Here is a 23,592-nt window from a genome sequence, read left to right as displayed (position 1 = left end):
ATCAAAATCTCATGCTGTATACTAGAAAGAAAATATTGTTGTTTTTTAAAGGAGGTACTTAAATTTTAAAATTGCTCTGCCTTGACAATTCTAATGCATCACACACATATTTTAATGAATATAGATTTGAATGGTTTAATGATAAATGAAAATTTCACTTCTTAATTGACCATTTATTATCTACTGGAATATGATTTTGACAATTCTGATCATCAATTCCATTGAGTCACTAAAGGGCATGATTGTCTATAAAGACCATTTCTATATGGTTAGAAAGTACCAAGTTATTTTCTTTTACCATCAAAGAAAATGAAATATGGGCAGAAGTCTCCTCTATCTGCAGTGCTTGTCTTGGAAAGGTATAAAAATGTGAAAGCCAAAGGTGATGAATGTTTTACGTGCACTCAAACCTACAGTAAAATGTTAACAGATCATTTCTTAAACTAGAGCTGGAAAGGGAAATTTAACCATAAAATTTGCATGATTGGGTCAATAAAATCAAGGAACTATTGCCACGAGTCTGTGGCTTTCATAATAAATGAAAAGAAGAATGTTATTTGTACCATGTCTTTATCCTCTGGCACGGTCTCCTTTCTAAGGAGAAGCATTTTATTATTGTTTCATAATTTATCATTTGTTATTGTGATTGCTTAGGTGGAATTCTCTTAAAGTTTTTCTGTCTCCCTCCTTTTTTAAAAAATATTTATCTTTCATCATGCATTGGGCACACTTTTTTTCCTCTCTCTTTTATAAAGCGCATTATTTTATGCATCCATCCGTATTTTGAAAGCCCTCTCCCCATCACAAACGTCAGATGTTTGGTTTTTGACTGCAGTAGTTACATTACTTCAGGCAAGGTTGAGAAAGTGAGACCCTTGTGGTTACCTCAGCCAATGTGGGAAATGAACCTGCATTCTTGATGTCACTCTGAATCTCAAATCCGTCTAATCAACTGAGCTAGCTGACCCTGAATTTTAGGGAGGGAGTGGAACAAAGTCAGTGTGGATAAAAATTGAGAGTTAAGCTGGGGACTGAGTGATGAGCTGTTTGAGCAATTAAATGACGTGCACAACATGAAGAAAAGCTCAGTGAACACAAGATTGAGAAATGATGATCCCATTAGAGAGATGAGCAGGACATAGGCATTGTATTTCTGCCTACATCAAATGAACTGTAAAGGTCCATCTCCACTTTCTCAAGTGCAGCTGGGGATGGGCAATACATTCTGGCCTCGCCAGTCATGCCCACATTCCAAGAATGAGGGTTTGAAAAAAAAATGCAGGGTAAGCCGGCTAGTAAATAACTCAGTGCGGCAGATTAACAGTAGGTCGCACAATCAGGCAGCGTGTTCCATACACTAACTGCTTGCTGAGCGAAGAAAAAAAAATCTCCCATCACCCTTCTTTTGCACATCACTTTAAACCTATGCCCCCTCATTCATTTTTACAAACAGTTTCTCCCTGTCTACTCTATCCAACTCACTCATGATTTTGTAAATCTCCATCAAATCTCTCTGCTTTCTTTCCAACAAATTCAAACTGAAATTTCTCATTCCTGAAACGGCTCTTGTGCATTCTGTCCAATGCATTTACATCTTTCCTATAATGTGGCATTATAGAATACTCCAACAGAAGTCTAACAAGTGTCTTGTACAAGTTCAACATCACCTCCTTGCTCTCATACCCTATGCCCCTACTAATAAGCTGAGAGCACTCTATGCTTTAACTGCTCTTCACTTGTCCTGCCAACTTCAATGATCTGTGGACCTATATATCAAGTCCATCTATTCCTGCAGCGCCCACCCTCCACTCTCCCACTTACAATGTTTTTCAACCAAAGTGTATCACCTCACACCTCTCTGCATTGAACCACATCTGCCGCTTGTCTGCCCACACCACCAGCTTGTCAATATTATTTCGGAGTTCTACACTATCTTCCTCACAGTTTATAATTCTTACAAGTTTAATGTCATTTGCAAAAATTTGAAATTGTTCCCTGCGCATCAAGATTCACATTATTAATATAGATCAGTTAGGGATTCCAAAACTGACCATTGGGAAGCTCCACTATAAGAAAGTGAGGACTGCAGATGCTGGAGATCAGAGCTGAAAAATGTGTTGTTGGAAAAGCACAGCAGGTCAGGCAGCATCCAAAGAGCAGGAGAATCGATGTTTCGGGCATAAGCCCTTCTTCAGAATTTATGCCCGAAACGTCGATTCTCCTGCTCCTTGGATGCTGTCTGACCTGCGCTTTTCCAGCAACACATTTTTAAGCTTCACTATAAACCTTCTTGAAGACCGAAAAATATCATTTGACCATCATGTTATATTTGTTATTGCTGAGTCAATTTTGTATCCATATCTCTCTCTATGCCATGACCTCTAACATTCATCACGTCTGTTGTGTGGCAGTGTATCAAATGCCTTTTGGAAATCCACGCATATCACATCAACATCATTACCCTCATTGAGTCGTTCTGTTAGCTCTTCAAAAAAAAACTCCAGTAAGTTAGTTTAAATACGATTTTCCCTTCAGAAATCCATGCTGACTTTCCCTAACCAACACCTTCCACTCCGACCTCAAATTTACCTGGACCATCTCAGACTCCTCCCTCCCTTTCCTAGACCTCTCCATTTCTATCTTGGACGACCGGACATTTACTATAAACTGACCGATTCCCACAGCTACCTATTCTACACCACCTCCCACCCTGCCCCTTGTAAAAACGCCATCCCATATTCCCAATTCCTTCGTCTCCACTGCATCTGCTCCCAGGAGGACCAGTTCCAATACCGAACAACCCAGATGGCCTCCTTCTTCAAAGACCGCAATTCCCCCCAGACGTAATCAGCATCTCCTCCACTTCCTGCTCCTCCACCCTTGAGCCCCGCCCCTCCAATCGCCACCAGGACAGAACCCCACTACGAGCTACTCACCTACTACCCCACCAACCTCCATATACATCATATCATCCCTCCCCTCCCCTATCAGCGTTCCGAAAAGACCACTCCCTCCTTGACTCCCTCATCAGGTGCACACCCCCCACCAACCCAACCTCCACTCCCAATACCTTCACCTGCAACCGCAAGAAATGCAAAACTTGCGCCCACACTCCCCCCTTACTTCCCTCCAAGGCCCCAAGGGATCCTTCCATATCCGCCACCAATTCACCTGCACCTCCACACGCACCATTTACTGCATCTGCTACACCTGATGTGGCCTCCTCTATATTGGGGAGACAGGCCGCCTACTTGTGGAACGTTTCAGAGAACACCTCTGGGACACCCGAACCAACCAACCCAACCACCTCGTGGCTCAACGCTTCAACTCCCCCTCCCACTCCACCAAGGACATGCAGGTCCTTGGACTCCTCCATTGCCAGACCATAGCAACACGACGGCTGGAGAAAGAGCGCCTCATCTTTCGCCTAGGAACCCTCCAACCACAAGGGATGAACTCCGATTTCTCCAGTTTCCTCATTTCCCTTCTTTCCCCCCCCCCACTTTGTCTCAGTCCAAACCCTCGAACTCAGCATCATCTTCCTAACCTGCAATCATCTTCCTGATACCTCCGCTCCCAGCCCCACTCCAGCCTGTCACCCTCACCTTGACCTCCTTCCACCTATCACATTTCCAACGCCCCTCCCCCAAGTCCCTCCTCCCTACCTTTTATCTTAGCCTACTTGGCACACTCTCTTCATTTCTGAAGAAGGGCTCATGCCCGAAACATTGATTCTCCTGCTCCATGGATGCTGCCTGACCTGCTGCGCTTTTCCAGCAAAACATTTTCAGCTCATCCTAATCAACACCATTTTCCATGTGACTGCTAACCCTGTTCCGATAATGGTTTCCAGAAGCTTCCCTGAAAGTTTCAAATTCATGGAATGTGGGCATTGCTGGTCAGGCCAGTATTTATTGTAGAAAGTGGTGGTGAGCTGCCTTCTAGAGCTACTGCAGTTGATGTAATGTAGATACATCCATTGTGCTGTTAGGGAGTGAGTTCCAGGATTTTGACCAAGTGATGGAACAACTATATGGTTCCAAGTCAAGATTGTTTGTTGCCAGGAGGGGAGCTTTTGAGGTGATAGTGTTTCCATGTTTCTGCTGCCCTTGTCCTTGCAGATTGTAAAGGTCACTGAATTGGAAGGTGCTGTTGAAGAATTCTTGGTAAATCTTTGCAGCGTATCTTGTAGGTGGTACACACTACTGTCATGGGTGGGTTACCAATCAAATAATGTCAAACTTCTTATGCGCTGTTGGAGCTACATCCATCCATGCAAGTCGAGTGTGTTCAATCATACTCTTGACTTGTGCTTTGCAGCTAGGGGCACAGTCTTTGTTGAGTCTAGAGGTGATTTACTTGCCACAGAATTCCCAGCCTCTGACCTGCTCTTATATCAACATTACTTAGTTCAGTTTCTGGTCAATGGTAACCTCCAGAATGCTAATAATGGAGGATTCAGTGAAGGTAATTTGATTTACTAGTAATTATGTTAGTGAATTAACACTCAAGCATGTTGCTGAAAGCAAGCTGTGCCTTTTTAAAATCTATTTTGTTTTTTTAAACTTCCTTGCACAAACATTTCAACTGCTTTCTGCATAGCAAATTTCATTAACTTTTTTAGTTTATTTTTTTATTGGGTTGGAATTATTTAGTGAGTATTTCTTTCTTTACTTGTCTCGTCTGTGGTTTGTAGCCAATTTTAAATTTATTTGCAAAATATGGCATCAGAACTCCAGACATTTGGTTGTTAAAGTAAGACTAATTCAGGAGTTTTCTTGCAATTCCTACATGTAATAGGTTTATTTACTAAGTAGGCTGACCAGAATGGAATGCTGCTTCCACTTTTATTTATATAACAGCAAATTTGCAGCTTTGAGAAGGTTTTGCAACATCTTGAGTAATTGCGCCTAAAAGAACTGTTGCCCAGTGACATTGTTTTGTTATGATTCCATCTGACGTTTCCAATGTACGAGTCTGATTCGGTAATGAAGGCTAGCTTGATAGTTCCAACATTGTTACTTTTTGTTTAAAGCCATCGCTTAAATGTGGACACCCAAGGCCCCAGATTGTCCCTAACTATAAAGTAGAAGTTAATTACACAAAAGGAACAAAAGCCCACCCTGTCTGAACAGTTTGTAAAATTTTTAAACACAAAGGGATGCGAAATGTAATCTATTCCCCAATACCATTACTTTATAGTGATTCAAATTCAGAGAAGCAGTTCTTCTGTATCAAATCTTAAAGTTCAACTTTACTACTTTTCCGCAGTTCTGTCTTGAGAATTGTGAAGTTTTATATTGAGAAGTGAGGAGTTTAGACTTTCTCAACCCTTTAATATTCTACTGAATTTTAATTGAACATTCCTGGTCTGGAAGCTTTCCAAGTTAAATGGCCACGCCGATGTAACTGAGCTTTCCTTGGACTGCCCCAGTGTCTTTTCTAGGGGACAAATTGCATTTGCTTTTGACCCCTATTAGGTCTTGAACAAGACTGCCCTAAAAGCTTTCAGTCTCTGGGATTTCTAAACTACAATCCATCCTTGATCATTTTTGCTATTAATTCATGACATTTAAGAGTCATTGACTGGACCAGTGTTTATTGCCCACCCCAGACTGCCCTTGAGCAGGTGGCAATAAGGTACCTCTATGGTCTATTCCACAGTGTGTTAGGGAGTACTTTCACAGTACTTTGGCAGTGAAGGAATGGTGATAGTCAGGATCGTGAGCAGCTTGGAAGGAGACTAGCGTGTAGTGGTGTTCCCATGTATTTGCTGCCCCATTCTTCAGGATGGCATAAGTATGAATTTGGAAGATGCTGTCTCGGGAGGTTTAGTAAATTTTCTGAGGAACTCCTGCAGTGTTATCCCAACACAAAGCTGATTGCCTTCCAACAATCACAGACATCTTCCTCTGTGCTAGGAGTGACTCCTAACAAATAGTTCTCCCCCATTGACTCTAGTTTTGTGAGACCAAATGCAATGAAATAGCAAGAGAAAAACACTCTCTCTCCACCTGTGCAGTTGAACTCTTTTGTACATGTTTGGCTCAACATTTTGCTGAGGTTCCTTGAACAGCTCACTACACAAAGCCAGAAAGAGTAAAGCGAGAGAGCAGTAATGATGAGGCATTTTATTGTGAGGCGAACCAATCAACATTTCTGTGACCACACACATGATAGCATTGCTTCTTTCTGACTGGATCAAGGATGTCACTGAGCAGTTGCGGAATGTTTTGAAGGGAGTGAGAAAACAGCCAGAGGTCATTGCCTACTTAGTACCACTGACAAAAGGGATGTGGTCCTGCAAACAACATACAGGCAGCAAGGAAATGTAAAACGCAACCTCGCATAGTAATCTCCAGTGTGCTGCTACTGCCATATGCTTGGGAGATCAGAAAGAGGTGAAAATGTGTTGCTGGAAAAGTGCAGCAGCATCCAAGGAGCAGGAGAGTCGACGTTTCAGGCACGAGCCCTTCTTCAGGAATGAGGAAAGTATGTCCAGCAGGCTAAGATAAAAGGTAGGGAGAAGGGACTTGGGGGAGGGGTGTTGGAAGTGCGATAGGTGGAACGAGGTCAAGGTGAAGGTGATAGGCCGAGTGGGGGTGGGGGCGGAGAGGTCAGGAAGAAAATTGCAGGTTAGGGAGGTGGTGCTGCGAGGGATTTGACTGAGACCAGGGGTGGGGGGGGGAGAGGAAATGAGGAAACTGGAAAAATCTGAGTTCATCCCTTGTGGATGGAGGGTTCCTAGGCAGAAGATGAGGTGCTCTTCCTCCAGCCGTCGTGTTGCTATGGTCTGGCGATGGAGGAGTCCAAGGACCTGCATGTCCTTGGTGGAGTGGGATGGGGAGTTGAAGTGTTGAGCACGGGGTGGTTGGGTTGGTTGGTCCGGATGTCCCAGAGGTGTTCTCTGAAACACCCCAGCAGGTCAGAAAGAGGACAAAAGAATGTTGGAATGTGTATCAAGAGGGGTGATGTTAAGTTCTTGTGACATGGAGACCAATACTGGGGCAGATGGGATCTGGATATGGTAGATGAGTTTCACCCTATCATCTGGTAGTACAGTTAGTGGGTTTACACTCCAGAGGCAAGGGATTTGGGGATCAGCGCAGAAACCAAACAAGGAAGTGAAAGGTAGAAAAGTGAAAAATTGGAAAGCAGCAGAAACCAGGGCTAGGTGTAAAAATGATATTTTAAAACAAAGTGTCAAAAAGAGAACTCTAAAGGTACTATATCTAAATGCAGGAGCATTTGTAATAAAATAGACTAACAGCATGTAAATGGGTTTGATAAAATTGTGACAACAGAGGCATAGCTTTGAGGTGGCCAGGATTGGGAATGGATCATGCAAGGGTATGAAGAACAGGCAAAATGAAAAGGAAGTGGCATGCTAGTGTTGGTGAAAATTGAAATCCTGGAATTCCCACCCAAAAGACAATGTGAGTCAGCCTACAACAGGTGGACTGCAATGGTTCAAGATGGCAGCTCAATCCCACCATCTCAAGGGTAAGTACGGATGGGCAATAAATGCTGCTAGCCAGCAATGCCCATGTCCCATGACTTGACCTGCCTTATTTCCCAAGAGAAGGTTAAGTGACTGAAGTGCTAGTGGTACAGCACTTTAGGACCACTGATTATAATCCTATTAGTTTAAAAGAGTTATGGAAAATCTTGACTAAAAATTAAAGTTCTAAATTGGAGTAAGGCCAATGTTAATATGAGACAGAAACTTTGAGGTTGATTGGGGTAGAACTGTTCACAGGTAAAGGAATAACTGCCAATTGGAAGGCTTTCAAAGCTGAGATAATGAGAATTTAGACAGTATGTTCCTGAAGTGTAAAGGGTAAGGCTGGTAGGATTAGGAAACATTGGATGAATAAAGATATAGAGGCTCTGGTCAAGAATAGGAAGGAGGCTTATGTCCGGCAGAGTCAACTGGAATCAAGTAAATCTTTTGAGTGTAAGGGAAGTAGGGGCATACTTCAGAGGGAAATCAGGAGGGTAAAAACAGTATATGAGATGGCCTTGGCAGATAAGGCCAAGGATAATCCAACAAGTTCTACAATTCTATGAAGGGCAAAGAGCAGCTAGGGAGAGCATAGGGCCCCCCTTAAAGATCAGCAAGACGGGTGGTGGGCGGCACGGTGGCACAGTGGTTAGCACTGCTGCCTCACAGCGCCTGAGACCCGGGTTCAATTCCCGACTCAGGTGACTGACTGTGTGGAGTTTGCACGTTCTCCCCGTGTCTGCGTGGGTTTCCTCCCGGTGCTCCGGTTTCCTCCCACAGTCCAAAGATGTGCGGGTCAGGTGAATTGGCCATGCTAAATTGCCCGTAGTGTTAGGTAAGGGGTAAATGTAGGGGTATGGGTGGGTTGCGCTTCGGCGGGTCGGTGTGGACTTGTTGGGCCGAAGGGCCTGTTTCCACACTGTAAGTAATCTAATCTAATCTAATCTATGAATGGAACCACAGGTTATGGGAGAGATACTAAACAAATATTTTGCTTCAGTATTTACTGTGGAGAAAGACTTGGAAGTCATGGAGCTTGGGGAAACAAGTATTGATTTCTTGAAAACAGTCCATATTATAGAAGAGGAAGCGCTGGAGGACTTAAAAAGCAGAAAGATAGCTAAATCTCCAAAGTTCTGAATAAAGGTCACTGGACCAGAAATATTAACTCTTGCCAAGGATATTGCCAGACTTGCTGAGATTTTCCAGCAACTTCTGTTTTTATTTCAGATTTTCAGCATCTGCAGTTCTTTTGGTTTTTTGATAAATCTCCCGGGATCTTATCACATGTATCCTAAGACATTATGGGCAGCTGGGAAAGAAATTGCTGAGCCCAAGCAGCAATATTTGTGTATTCACAGCCATGGGTGAGTTGCAGGAGGATTGGAGTGTGGTTAATGTGCCTTTATTTAAGAAATGCTGTAAGGAGAAGCCTGGGAACTGTAGACCAGTGATTCTGACATCAGTGATGGGCAAGTTGTTGGAGGAGATTCTGAAAGTCAGTCTTTATAGGCGTTTGGGGAAGAAAGGACTGATGAGGGATAGCCGGTATGTCTGTGTGCATGGGAAATCGTGACACTCAAACTTGATTGGTCTTCTTGGTCACCTACTCAAAAAGCACAATGAGAACAGAACGGTAGATATTGTCTACATGGACTTTAGTAAAGCCTTTGATAAAGTTCTGCATAGTAGACTAGTTAGTTAAGTTAAATCACATGGGATTCAGGGAGAGCTTGCAAATTGGATTACAGAATTGGCTTGACAATAGGAGACAGTGGGTGGTGGTAGAGGGTTGTTTTCAGACTGGAGACATGTGACCAGCTGTGTTCCTCAGAAATCGGTGCTGGGTCTACTGTTTTTTTTGTCATTTTCATAAACGATTTGGGTGAGAATAGAAGAAGCATGATTAGTAAATTTGCGGGTGACACCAAAATTGATATAGTACACAATGAAGAACATTATCTAAGATTACAAAGGGATCTTGATCAACTAGGTCAATGGACTGAGGAGTGGCAGATTGAGTTTAATTTAGATAAATGTGAGATGTTGCATTTGGGAAGACAAACAAGGGCAAGACTTGCATAGTTAATGGTGGGATCCCGGGGAGTGTTGTAGAACAGAGAGACCTTGGGTACATAACTCTTTGAAATTTGAGTCACATGTAGATAGAGTCGCTAGGAAGGTTTTGGTACGCTTGCCTTCATTTCTCAGACCAGTGAGTATAGGAGTTGAGGTTGTCATGTTCTGGTTCTACAGAACATTGGTGAGGCCACTTTTGGAGTACTGTGTATAGTTCTGGTTGCCCTCAGAAGGGAAGGATATTATTAAATTAGAGAGGGTGCAGAAAAGATTTACAGGATGTTACTTGGACTGGTGGGTCGAGTTATAAGGAGAGGCTGGATAAACTGGGACTTTTTTTTCCTGGAGTGTAGGAGGTTGAGCATGACCTCATAAAGGGTTTATAAAATCATGAAGGGTATAGATAAGGTGAATAGCTAAGGTCTTTCCCTGGAGTTGGGAAGTTCAAAACTAAAACATAATTTTTAGCCAAGAAGAGAAGGATGTAAAAAGGACCTGAGTGGCAACTTTTTCACAATGGGTGGTTTGTATGTTGAATAAGTTGCCAGAGGAAGTGGCAGATGCAGGTTCAGTTCCAGCATTTAAAAGGCATTTGAGCATTTACATGATTAGGAAATGTTTTGAGCAATATGGGACAAGTTTCGCTGGGAAACTTGGTTGGCATGGACAATTGACCAAAGGGTCTGTTTCAGTGCTGTACAATTCTATGGCTCAATGTGGTTGACTTTTAAATGCTCTGTGGAAAACCTAGCAATATAACAATTGCTGGAACGCTTCAAAAAAGATACACAACTGGATGGACCACCTAAGATTGCCTAGGCACTGGAAACAACATCAAAAACAGCCCTGTCAATCCTGCAAAGTCTTCCTTCCTAATATTTGAGCTAGTGCCAAAATTGGGAGGCCTGTGTCTCCGATTTAGCCAAGCAACAGCCTGATATAATCATACTCACAGAATCATACAAACAATATCCCAGGCATCACATCGTTATCCCTGGGTATGTTCTGTCCCATTGGCAGGACCTACCCAGCAGAGGTGTTGCAACAGTAATATGTAGCCCAGAGAATGTTACCCTGTAGCCCTCAAGGTTGACTCCGGATCCCATGACGTTTCATGGCACCAGATCAAACATGGGTAGTATGCCACTCCTCAGCTGTTCAATCAATCCTCCATGTTGGAGACCGCTTGGAGGAATCACCTGAGGGTAGCAAAGGCACATAAAGTACTGTTGGTGTGGGATTTCAGCATCTATCACCAAGTGTGACTCAGCAGCTTGACTTTGAGCTGGTCAAGTCCTAAAGGACATTGCTGCTAGGCTTGGTCTGTGACAGGTAGTGAGGGTACCAACACGAGGCAAAAACCTACATGATCTCATCCTCATCCGTCTACTTGCTGCAGATTTATCTGTCCAGTTTGGTAAAAGTGATCATTAAATAGGCCATGTGAAGATGAAATCCCATCTTCACATTGAGCCCACCTTACACTGTTCTGTGATACTATCACCATGCTAAATGGGAAAGATTTTGAGCAGATCTAGCAACTCAAGACTGAGCAGTCCATGAGGCACTGCGGATCATCAGCAGCAGCAGGATCACACACCAACACAATGTGATCTTAGGCCCAGTATATTCCCTATTATACCAATGCCATCAAGCCAGAGGATCAACCCTGTTTCAGTAACAGGTGTGGAAGGGCATTTCAAAAACAGCATCAGGCATACCTAACTAAAAATGAAGTGTTGTGGTGAAGCTACAAATTGGACTATTTGTGCCAAACAAGATAAGCATCAAGTGATAGTTGTGAAATCAAAATCTAACGGATAAGATTTAAGCTCTGCAGTCTTGCCACATCTAGTTGTAAATGGTGGTGGACAATTAAACAAATCACTGGAAGAAAACGTGCCACAGAATTCCCCGTCCTTAATGAAGGAGGAGCCCTGTATTCAGTGCAAAAGATAAGAATAAAGCATTTCCAATTACTTCATCCAAAAATGCCATGTGAATTGTCCATCTCAGCCTCTGGGGCGTCTCATAAGCCGGATTTCAGCCAAGTTTGATTCTCTGATATCAAGAAATGTCTGGAGCTACTAACATTTAAAAGACATTTGGATACGTGTATGAATAGGAAGGGTTTGGAGGGATATGCGCTAAGTGCTGGCAAATGAGACTAGGTCAGATTGGGATGTCTGATTGGCACAGGCGGGTTAGATGGAAGGATCTGTTTCCGCGCTATATGACCCTCTGCCTATTGGACACTGAAAAAGCTGCGAGCCCTGACAGCATTCTGCCAATGTCACTGAATGCTTGTGCTCCAGCACTTGCCGCTCCCCTAGCCAAGCTGCTGCAGTACATCTATGACATTAGCAATCACCAGCATTGTGGAATATTGCCCAGGTAAGTCTTATACACAAAAAGCAGGGCAAATCCAATCCAATCAATTATTGTCTACTCTCGATCATCAGTAAAGTGTTGAAAGGTATCATTTAAATAGTGCTATCAAGCAGCACCTGCTCACTGCTCAGTTTGAGTTCTACTAAGGACCTCATTACAGCCTTGGTTCAAACATGAACTCCAGAGATTAACTTTGACTAACTACCCTTGACAACAAGGATGTATTTTACATAGTGTGGCATCAAGGAGCTCTAGAAAAAGTGGAATCAGTGGGAGTTGAAGGGAGGGAATCTCTCCCTGGCACAAAGCACGATTTTCATGATTATGGAGGTCAATCATCTCAGCTCCAGGATATCATTGCAGGAGTTCCTCAGGATAGTGTCCTCAGCCCAACCATCTTTAGCTGCTTTATCAATAATCTTCCCTCCATCATAAGGCCAGAAGAAGTGGGGAATGTTTACTGAATTACACAATACCCAGCACCATTCCAACTCCTCAAACTGAAGCAGTGCGTATCCAAATGCAACAAAACTGGACACTGCCCAGAATTGAACTGAAACGTGGCAAGTAACTTTCATGCTAGACAAATGCTAGTCAATGACCATCTCAAAACAAGAGAGAATCTAACCATCACCTTTTGACATTCAAAAATGACAACAATTTTGAATTCCCCATGGCAAAATTTTAGCAGTTACCATTGACCAGGAACTGAACTTGACGAGGCGTGGCTACAAGAGTAAGTGAGTGGCTTGGAATCCTGCAACGATTAACTCCCCTCATGGCCATCCAACACCTATCTGTCACCTACCAGGCACAAATCAGGAATGGACAGGTTGGACCGAAGGGTCTGTTTCCATGCTGTACATCTCTATGACTAAGAAGAGATACTCCCCATTGGCCTGGATGAATGCAGCTTCGACCAAGCCCACTTGGTGGGCCACCATATCCACAAGCACTCACTCTCTCCTCCACTAATGCTCAGTAGCAGCAGTGTGTACCATCTGTAAGATGCATTGCAGAAAAACAACAAGACTTATTTGACAGCATTTTCCAAACACAAGACCACCTCCATCTAGAGAGGCAACGGTAGCAGGTTCTTGGGAACACCACTACCTGCAAATCTCTCTCCAAATCTCTCACTATTGTAACTTGGAAATATATCACTTCCTTCAGTGGTGCTGGATGAAAATCATGGAACTCAATAATGGTATTGTGGGTCTACCTACAACACATGGATGGTACAAGAAAGCAGCTCACCACCTTCTCAAGGGCAACTTGGGATGCTGATCTAACCAGCAGTGCCCACGTCCCATTAATGAATTTAAAAATTAGCGTTGTAAGCAGAACTCCAGATTTGAATAATGGAATTTATTAGGGGAGCTGAGAAGGGGTATTCGATGAGATAACTCACTTATTGTTGTGTGAATGTTGTGCTGTTCCAATTTGCTAGACCTCTTAAATGTAATTGTAACCAAGAGTATTCTGATGAAAGCAACAGTGATGAATTGAATTCAAATTCTAAGAGAAAATGGAGGTAAGGAGAGGATCTTAACCAGAACACTAATGTAGTTGGCCACAACAGAGAACAATTGCATTGAAGCTTGAAGTGAATTATAAGCATTGAAAAGTCTGTTTCTTTTACAGAAGTATCTAATTATATTTTTATGTAGAAAATACTTTTTACTGGTTTAAAGATTACAATAATGTCAGGGACTTTCACTCGCAAACTTAGATACATGGGTATTATCCACTAAATATTTAAAATGTTGACATTAGGATGTTATTGTTAAGTAACCAAATATTAAAATCATCTATTTGTTTGCTCTGACAGTATTGTATACCCACAGGCCTTAAAATGCAGTCAACGAGTTTACTTGGGTTTACATTTTTTAAATGTATTTGTTGAGTTTTTTTTAAACTTTGTGATCTGCAGATTTTGAAAGGGCGCTTTTATCCCCAAAAGCTAATTGTATGTAAATTCTAATCAGAACAGCAAGACCAGCAACTTAAGAATAAGAGGGAACATTTAGTTTGTGTGGCGGCCATTCTCTGTGGGATACCAGTACACAGTCCATACAAACTAAGGATTGGACATTTGAACATTGGCTTTCAATATGCAGAAATATTTATCCAATCTCCATAAGATAATGGTGGTGCTATACTTGCACTTTTTTTATGTAAATGTTGGTATAATAACCTTCACATTGTGTATAGTTCTGCTTAGGAATTGATTATTTAAAATTCTGGCAGGAACCTTCAATATAAGACCAAAATGGCAGTTCCAATTGCCTAACGCTGTTCCTTGGTTGCTAAGCCAATGCTTTCAGTTCAACTTTTAAGGGATTATGACTATATGTTTTAATCTTTTTAAACTCGAACTGTTTTGACTGCAGCAAATCATTCCTTGACCTTTCTCGAAAATTTTGGGAACATGCATAGATTAAATTTTCCCATTTTGTAGTCTGCGATCATCTTTTAAATGTTTAATTTGTTTCCCACTTGCACATGAATATAAATATTTGAAATGCATTTGAGGCCACTCTGTGCTTGCAGCAGGAGAACATTGCATTGTAACCTAGAGTTATGACATACTTGAAGGGAGATTAATATCTGTTTAAAAGTGGAACGAGCAAAACACATTTCGTCTCTGGGATTCTGCCAAATTGTGGATTGGAAGATCAGAGTGTTCTTTATTTGTGCAGGTCACAGTTTGTTCATTGTCCTATGCTACCTTTGAACAAATTACCACCATTGGTTTGCTTTCTCCATCAGTGATTTATGGAGCAATGTGAATTCAGATGGACAGGACCCAGATTATTTGGTTCTGAGGTTTCAAAGTGTAAACATTGCTTATTGAGATTGTCATGTTGCTTTGCCCTATTTTATGGGGAGTGCAGCTTTTTATCAAAAGTCAGTGTTCTTGCACCTAGCAGTAGGAATACAGCTAGCCAGCTTGCATTCTGCAAAATATTCTTGCTTTCCAGTGAGCCAATCTGAAGAAATTGACTCACGCTCTGGAATTGTAACCCATTTGAGGCCCCCATAATAGTTAAATGGGAGGGCATGCTCAGAGCTTTTGCAGAATATTTTGCTGCGACCTTTTTCTCAGGGGCCCTTGTTTATGTTGACAAATGGATCAGCCAGCAGAAAGCTGTCTCACTTAACAAAGCAATTTAGGCTTTCATTTGAAATGGAGTAGATTTCCCACATATTGAATTGATTAAACCATCACTCATATCAAGACATAAATTTCGCATGCATTACTTCTGTACAAAGCAGGAAAATAAAAAGGAGTTCACGTATACGCCTAACTCAATTGAGGAGTTACATGGTCATTGAATAGACCAGTTTCAAAACGGGCCATTCGGCCCAAAAAATCCACACTAACTCACCCACCCCCACCCCAAAACCCTATTCCTGTAACCCTGCATTTCCCTAATCTACACATCCCTGGACACTGGGGCAATTTTAGCATGGCTGATCCACTTAACCTGCACATCTTTGGTCTATGAAAAGAAACTGGAGTACCTGGAGGAAACCCACACCGACACAGATAATCGCCTGAGACTGGAATTTAACCTGGTTACCTGGTGCTGTGAGGCAGCGGTGCTAACCACTGAGCCACCCTACCGACCCAGGGTAGAAAATTGTAAAAAAAAGCTGAAGCAAAACATCACTTGAGTGAGGAATTGTCTGGCCCCCAGCCATTACTTTGAACTCCCTGTTTTTTGGCTTATGAAATTATTTCTCAACCTAACTGCTAAATGGGAGAAATCATTGGATTGAATAATTTGATCTCGGGAAATTAAAGAAAGCCCAGTCTATTTCAACCGCTCTTTGGTCCATCATCCCTGTGGAGAAATCTGTGGCTCAAGCTATTCTCTCTAGCTTGAAGAAAATGCAAGATAAATCAATGCAAAGAGAGAGGTGCATTAATTTGTTTGACTCTTGTTAAACTGCTGCGCATCTACTGTGGGATGATTATTGGAATCTTATATATAAGGACAATGAGCAGCAAGAGAAATTTGAGATCGTTAGAGAGAGCAATAACAGTTTGTAAATGATAGGTAATGTTCAACAAACCCAATTAAAATTTTGAGCAAATAACTAAAGTACGAGTCTGGAGAGGTGTATAGACGTAGCTGCTTTTGATTATAAATTGATAAATTCCATAAACTGAACATGTAGTTTCTGTAATACAGAAGGTAAAGGATTGGTTTAATTGAGGTTTCTATCTAGATCTTAAAAAAAATGATTTGCCTGAGACGTTTTCTTCTGATGGTGAAACTGACTGTAATAGCTTTTGAAAGCTATGAGTAAGGTTCTACATGAAATACTGTTAGCTCAAGTTAAAGCACGTGCAGTTGAAAGCAGATGATGGAAAGGCTACGTAGTAGAATACCATGTGTGGATTGTGGATATGTATTCAAATCTGAAGTGACTAGTGATGTGCATTTTGTGATCTTTTTATTTCAAACCTTTATGCTTCAATGAAAAGAAATCCAGGCAGTTAACTTGTGAACTTTATGCCTAGTTTATTTATATAATCTGTAGGCGCAGGAAATACATTTTTATCTGACTACCGTTTTTGTTACTATTTTAGCATCTCTCTCTCTGGAAAGAGCTAATTGTTGAAATGCATGTTATTTCATAGAAAATAGATGGTAAATGATTGAGGAGCTAGCTGAGATCAGATGACGAACAACCCCTTGTGTTGCTGTTCTGATTTCTACTTCCTAATTCTTACATTCATATTGATCTTGAAATGTATAAGTAAACAATTAAAGGGCATTATTTCTCTCCGTGCAGTTGATTTGAAATGGCTGATACTTGGTTGACATTTAGGAAGAGACATTGTATGCTACTATAATGAGCTAGGTACAGGAAATTATCCCTACACCAGGGTAGACCTGAAACTTAACCATATAGAGTCCTGGGCCTAATTTTTCCTGTAGCAGGAAACTGGACATCGATCCAGAGGCAATTGCTATGTGTGCAGGCTTTGGCCATCAGCCCTCTGATCAGTCCCACAACAGTGATAGCTGCAGGCCATGATGGACATTCACACGCATTGCAAGTTAGCTGAGTATTCTGCTCCTTGTAGTTTCACCGGGAAAGTCTGCTGCCTGCTTTTAAGTAACTGATTTGAAATAAGGACTTCTTGCAAACCCCAGGCAAACCTATTCAAGGGATCCAAGCACTGCTTGAGCTGACTCTTGAGATATTTTAAAAGAATGAGACATGACTTTGATACAGTGTCCAGTATGTAGATTGGGTGCAGACTATTTGAGAAGAAAGTGAGGACTGCACATGCTGGAAGCCACAGTCAAAAGGGTGGCGCTGGAAAAGCATAGCCAGTCAGGCAGCATCCGAGGAGCAGGAGAGTCGATGTTTCGCGCATAAGCTTTTCATCGGGAATGTCTTTCGACCTTGAGGATTCAGTGAGGGAGATCCTTGTGGAGGGAGAAGGTGAACTTCTTCAAGGTGGGCATCTCTGAAAGAGGCTTTGCAGTCAGGTTATAATCAACTTGGAAAAAGTGAGGACTGCAGATGCTGGAGGTCAGCATCCGTGATGAAGAGATTGTACTCAAAATATTGACTGTCCTGCTCCTCGTATGCTGCCTGACTGGCTGTGCTTTTCCAGCACCACCCTTTTTGACTACAGACTGTCTATGTTGACATCTGTTTTATGCCCTTAAAATTGGTGCAGAGCATGCCCATTTCTAATATTTGTGGTTTAATCTGCATCAGTAGAGTTCACTTGACCATGTTAGCTTTTGTATTAGCTGAAGCATTATATTGGGGGGACATTTTGTGCCATACTGTCGACGGTAGTTGATGCAAAATGTAAACACTTGCATATAAAAGCAGTTCTCTAAAATAGAATTGAAGTAGTAATATTTACAGTTAAACTGCTGGCACCTAACCTTCTCAACCGTTTGTCATAGCTCAGCCAATATTCTTAGTCCTCTAGTTTGACGAAGTTGCAATGCCGTTGTCCGATTTTCCCTCATCACTTCCTTTCTCAGACGAAGCACATTTTTAATTCATTCACCTTTGTGAGCATTATATGGAAGTTGTTACCTTGGAGAGAGGACTTTTTGAAAAAGTTTAATTAAGTTACTGACTTTGTGTTTCTTCTGTTCGTAGGGGGAAGAAATTTTCCTTGATATGTTCGAAGATGAATATCGAGCCATGATGGTAAGTGAGTGTCTTAGTACGGTCAATATCCATTCAACTCAAGTAATTTGATCTGTATACCCTAAATTCCATGATTATGTATTTGTACAGCTTGAACCTTGTGCTTTCTGAATTTGTTGATACAAGCTTGTATATTTCTTAAATGTAAATCATTCATTTGTGTGACAGGGTAATGTTTTCTTAATGTTGAACATTACACAAATGTGTTGCAGTACTGTAACCCTAGAATTGTACAAGAACAGATATTCTAAATCGATCCTCTTTTCAGCCTTCATACCTCCTTGGGAAATCTAATCATTGCTTTTCAAAGGTGCAAGAAGCATCTTAATTGGAGGCATTTGGAGTATAATAGTTTATCATTATAACTAATGTACATCATTGAAAAATATTTTAGATTTTCTATTGGTAATTAGTATGGAATATATTTTTCAATATCAATATAATTTATGCACTTAATCTGAAAGCGATTGCAAACTTATATCCGAGAATCCCTACAAATGAGGAAACAAGCCATTCGGCCCAATAAGTCCACGTCAAATCTGAAGAGCGTCCCACCCAGACTCATCCCTCTACCCTATCCCTGTAACCCTGCATTTCCCATGGCTAATCCCTCTTTGGACTGTAGGATGAAACCGGAGCACCCAGTTGAAACTGAAGCAGTCACTGGGAGAATGTCTGTACAGAGTTTGCACAGTCGCCCTCGGCAATAATTGAACTCTGGTCCCTGACGCTGTGAGGCATCAGAGCTAACCACTGATATTGGATGGTGTTGAGAACAGTGGAAAATAGGGAGGCTTTTAACCTCTTGAACCTGTTCCACCATTTAGTACAATCATTGCTGGTGTGTGACCTACCTCCACAAATCTATTTTTACTCCACATTCCTTAATATCTTTGGGGAACAAAAATATTTCAAGCTCCCATTTACAAGTATAATTGATAAAATATCAATTGTAGTTTGTGGATTAACATTCCGAATTTATATCACCCTCTGTCTCTACTGATTTTGCTCCTTTGAGGACTTCACTTAATTTTTAGACCATGCCCTGTACTCCCAGATGTTCAACCAGCAGAACTAGTTTTTCTCTATTTACCCTATCCATTCAACAAAATATCTTCAAAACATCAATCAAATCGCCCCTATACTTTTTGAATTTCAGGAAATATAGCCTTGGTTCACATAATCCTTTCTTCCACCTTAACCTGTGGAGTCCACATGTAATTCTGACAAACCTGAAGGGAGGTGGTGATGCAGTGGCCATGCCACTGGGCTAGTAAACCAAGACTTCAAGTTAATGTTCTGGAGATAAGGGTTTGACCCTGCCATGGCAGATGATGAAATTTGAATTCACCAAAACCTGAAGCTAAAATAACAATCCTAGATCAGGAGTGAATTATTGTAAAAACCCATCTGATTCAGTAAAATGTTTGGGGCAAGTTCACAAAGCTGCTTAGACGATTCCAAGTGTGATTCAACTAATATTTTGAATGGCTGAAGTCTGATACATGCCCTGTTGCATTCTAGTCCTTTCTTATTTTCTGAGACAACTAAGCTGTTGAAATGTGACCTATGAGCAGTCGTCCAGATTTTTCCTCTTCATCTGTAGGGATTCTTTGATCTTCCATTTGAAAAAAAAAGTCCTGTCAGTTGATCATTAAACTCGGAGGCTAACCGGCTGCAAGTATCTGTGTCTTGACTGTGTTTAACTTTGATTCTTTCCCATCCTGTTCCTCGTTTATTTCGGGTCATCTTATCCTTGAATCATAAAATCTCTACAATATGAAAGCATCCCATTCATCCCACTGAGTCCACAGTGGCCCTCCGAAGAGCATTCCACCCAGACTGACCCCACTCCCACGCACCTGTAACCCTGCATTTCCTGTGGCCAATCCACCCAGCTTACACATCCCTGGATACTATGGGCAATTTCCCATGGCTAATCCACCTAATGTGCACATCTCTGGACTCTTGTGGGGGGGGAGGGGAGGGAAACTGGAGCGCCTGGAGGAAACTCCTGCCGACCCAGGGACAATGTGCAAACTCTACACAGTGGAGGCTGGAATCAAACCCAGGTCCCAGGTGCTGTGAGGCAGCAGTGCTAACCACTGAGCCACTGTGCTCTCCCACCCAAAATAATACCCCAATATCCACCAGATTGTTAGCTCTGAGCTATTCACTCAAGATATTAGCCAAACACTTCTTTTCACATACTGTATGCTTCTGATACTTTCCTTTTTTTCCTGATTTTTAGCATTTTAGAAGTCATTATCCACATACTTTGTTACTATTGGCAGGGTTCTATAATTGTTAATTTTACTTGGAAATGAATGTTTTGAACCTAGGTCTCCAGGTCATAATTTTTTTCCAGTTAAGCGTTATTTTAGTTTTCTTTCTCCCACATTTGGTTGACAAGCGAGTGGCAATATTCCAGAAAAGCATGAAAACAAACAGTAAATGTATTTTGACCTTTCAATTATTCTTTTAACTTCACAGAGCAGCATTGTAGTATTGCTACTGATCTCAATGCCTCCACATCAGCAAAGACCAAAAACAAAAGTTCCTTCTGCTGATCATTATAATGTGACCATTGCTAGGAATTTTCGCCAAGATTGAGCCTGGATTTGAGAACATCCACCAAAAATAGCTTGTAGGGTAAAGAGCTGAATAGTTGTCAAACCCAGTAGACTTCAGGAGCAGTGCAGAAGGCAGAGAAATTATGGACAGAAAATGCATTCCACCCAGGATCCAGAAGAAAATTCATTAATTTTCTTCTGCCTGGACCTCTTGAGGTCATATGGAGGAGTAATTCCAAGAAACAGATCAATGCTGTGAATCTAATCGCTCCTGTGGATTATAGTCCAACAGGTTTAATTGGAAGCACGCTAGCTTTCTGAGCGATGCTCCTTCATCAGGTGGTAGTGGAGGGCTCAATCGTAACAAAGAAGTTATAGCAAAAATTTGCAGTGTGATGTAACTGAAATTATACATTGAAAAATTGATTGTCTGTTAAGCCTTTCATCTGTTAGAATACAGTGATAGTTTCACTTCTTTCATGTGTAAATCACAAAACCTTTTTCTTTAAAAGTTGCATTCTCGGGTTAGCTGTTAACAATGGTGATAGCTAGACAATATGTTGAAGGTGTTAGCCCCCTGTGTTCTCTGTCTATGACCTGATGTTTAGATTGATTCTAATCTAAAAAGTGAGATAACAGTGTTTTACATAAATTCCTGCAGTTTTTGAGCTCAGAGTCCTACATGAATGCATGCAGTTTTTGAGCAAAGTGCAATGTAACTCTGCAAGTACAAATTCACCCCACAAAATATGTGTATATATGTGCATGTGGGTCTGTGTATGTGTGTGTGTGGAGTGCAGAGTGTCTTAAGTCTGTGAGGGGGAGTGTGTGTGTGTGTCTATAAGGGTATGTGTGTGTGTGTGTGTGTGTGTGTGTGTGTGTGTAGTGCAGTGATGATCACCTGTAATGTGACATGAACCCAAGATCCCGGTTGAGGCCCTCCCTATGGGTACCAAACTTGGCTATCAGCCTCTGCTCAGCCACTTTCCTCTGCTGCCTGTCCCAAAGTCCACCTTGGAGGATGGTCACCCGAAGGTCCGAGGCTGAATGTCCTGGACCACTGAAGTGTTCCCCAGCTGTGAGGGAACCCTCCTGTCTGTTGATTGTTGCGCGGTGCCCATTCATCCGTTGTTGTAACCGGACCACCAATGCCCTCTTCCAGATCATTTACATATATCACAAACAATAGTGGCCTCAACACTGATCCCTGTGGAACACCACTGGTCACCTTTCTCCATTTCGAGAAACTCCCTTCAACTACGACTCTGTCTCCTGTTGCTCAACCAGTTCTTTATCCACCTAGCCAGAACATCCTGCACCATGTGACTTCACTTTCTCTATTAGTTTACCATGGGGAATGTATCAAACACCTTACTAAAATCCATGTATATGACATCTACAGCCTTCCTTCATCTATCAACCTGGGACTTCCTCAAAGAACTCTATTGAGTTGGTAAGACATGATCTCCCCTGCACAGAACCATGTTGCCTGTCACTGATAAGCCCATTCTCTTCCAAATATAAATAGATCCTATCCCTTCGTGTCTTCTCCAGCAACTTTCCCACCACTGACATCAGGCTCACTGGTCTGTAGTTACCTGGAATATCCCTACTACCCTTCTTGAACAGGGGGACAACATTAGCAACTCTCCAGTCTCCGGCACTTCACCTGTGTTTAAGGATACTACAAAGATATCTGTCAGGGCCTCAGCTATTTCCTCTCTCGCCTCCCTCAGCAACCTGGGATAGATCCCATCTGGCCTTGGGGATTTGTCCACCTTAATATCCTTTAATCTACCCAACACATCCTACCTCATGTCAATGTGATTCAGAGTAAACTAACTTCTATCTCTAATCTCAACATTCATCATGTCCCAATCCTCAGTGAACACTGATGCAAAGTAATCATTGAGAATCTCACCCATTTTCTCAGGTTCGACACACAGCCTTCCTTCCTTATCCTTTAGTGGACCAACCCTTTCTCTAGTTACCCTTTGCTTCTTTTATATGAATAAAAGGCCTTGGGATTCTCCTTAATTCTGCTCACTAAAATGATTTCATGAACCCTTTAGCCCACTTGTTTCCTCGTTTAAGATTGGTCCTACTCTCCCAATATTGCTGCAAAGCCTGTTCTGTTCTTAGTTGCCTGGACATTTTTCTCTTGGCTAGTCGCACAATTTCTCCTGTCATCCATGGTTCACAAATCTTGCCTTTCCTATCCCTTGTTTTCAAAGGGACATGCCTATCCTGCACTATCTTCAACCTATCTTTGCAAGCCTCCCACATATTAAATGTGGACTTCCTTTCAAAAAGCTGCTCCCAGTCCACATTACCCAGCTCCTATCTAATTTCGATATAATTGGCCTTGGCCCAGTTTAGTATTCTACCCTTAGAACCACTCTCATCTTTGTCTATGAGTATTCTAAAACTTACAGAATTGTGGTCATTGTTCCCAAAGAAATCCCCTACTGCAACTTCTACCAGCTGGCTTAGCTCATTTTCTGACACCAGGTCATTCCCTATTTTGACTATTGACATACTGCTCTCAAATTTTCCTGGATGCTCCTTACAAATTCTGCCCAACCAAGACCTCTGACACTAAGTGTATCCCAGTCACTGCTGGGAAAGTTAAAATCTCCTATCACCCCATCCTGTTGCCTCTATATCTTTCCATAATCTGTTTATCTTTTATTTTTGTTCTGCCTCACCCTATCTGTTGGGAGGCCTGTAATACAGCACCAACAATGTAACTGCACCCTTCTTATTTCTCAGCTCTATCCAAAATGCCTCACTGCTCAAGCCCTCCATAGTGTGCACCTTTAGCACAGCCGTGATATCGTCCCT

At 41.9% G+C, this 23,592-nt stretch overlaps 1 protein-coding gene across 1 annotated transcript in view; it reads left to right on the top strand.

Annotated features, from left to right (window-relative positions):
* The window catches only part of clec16a (C-type lectin domain containing 16A), a 269,043-nt gene that overhangs the window by 146,243 nt on the left and 99,208 nt on the right, over positions 1 to 23,592 (top strand). Inside the window, exon 17 of the mRNA XM_060840490.1 lies at positions 18,125 to 18,175. Coding sequence (XP_060696473.1) covers positions 18,125 to 18,175 — 51 coding nt within the window. The remainder of the gene's footprint in view (positions 1 to 18,124; positions 18,176 to 23,592) is intronic.

Source organism: Hemiscyllium ocellatum, chromosome 20 (assembly GCF_020745735.1).
Source record: "Hemiscyllium ocellatum isolate sHemOce1 chromosome 20, sHemOce1.pat.X.cur, whole genome shotgun sequence".
In the NCBI taxonomy this organism is placed as follows: domain Eukaryota; kingdom Metazoa; phylum Chordata; class Chondrichthyes; order Orectolobiformes; family Hemiscylliidae; genus Hemiscyllium; species Hemiscyllium ocellatum.
The sequence above is the reverse complement of the archived record's forward strand: the minus strand, read 5'-3'. Positions and strand labels throughout refer to the sequence as shown.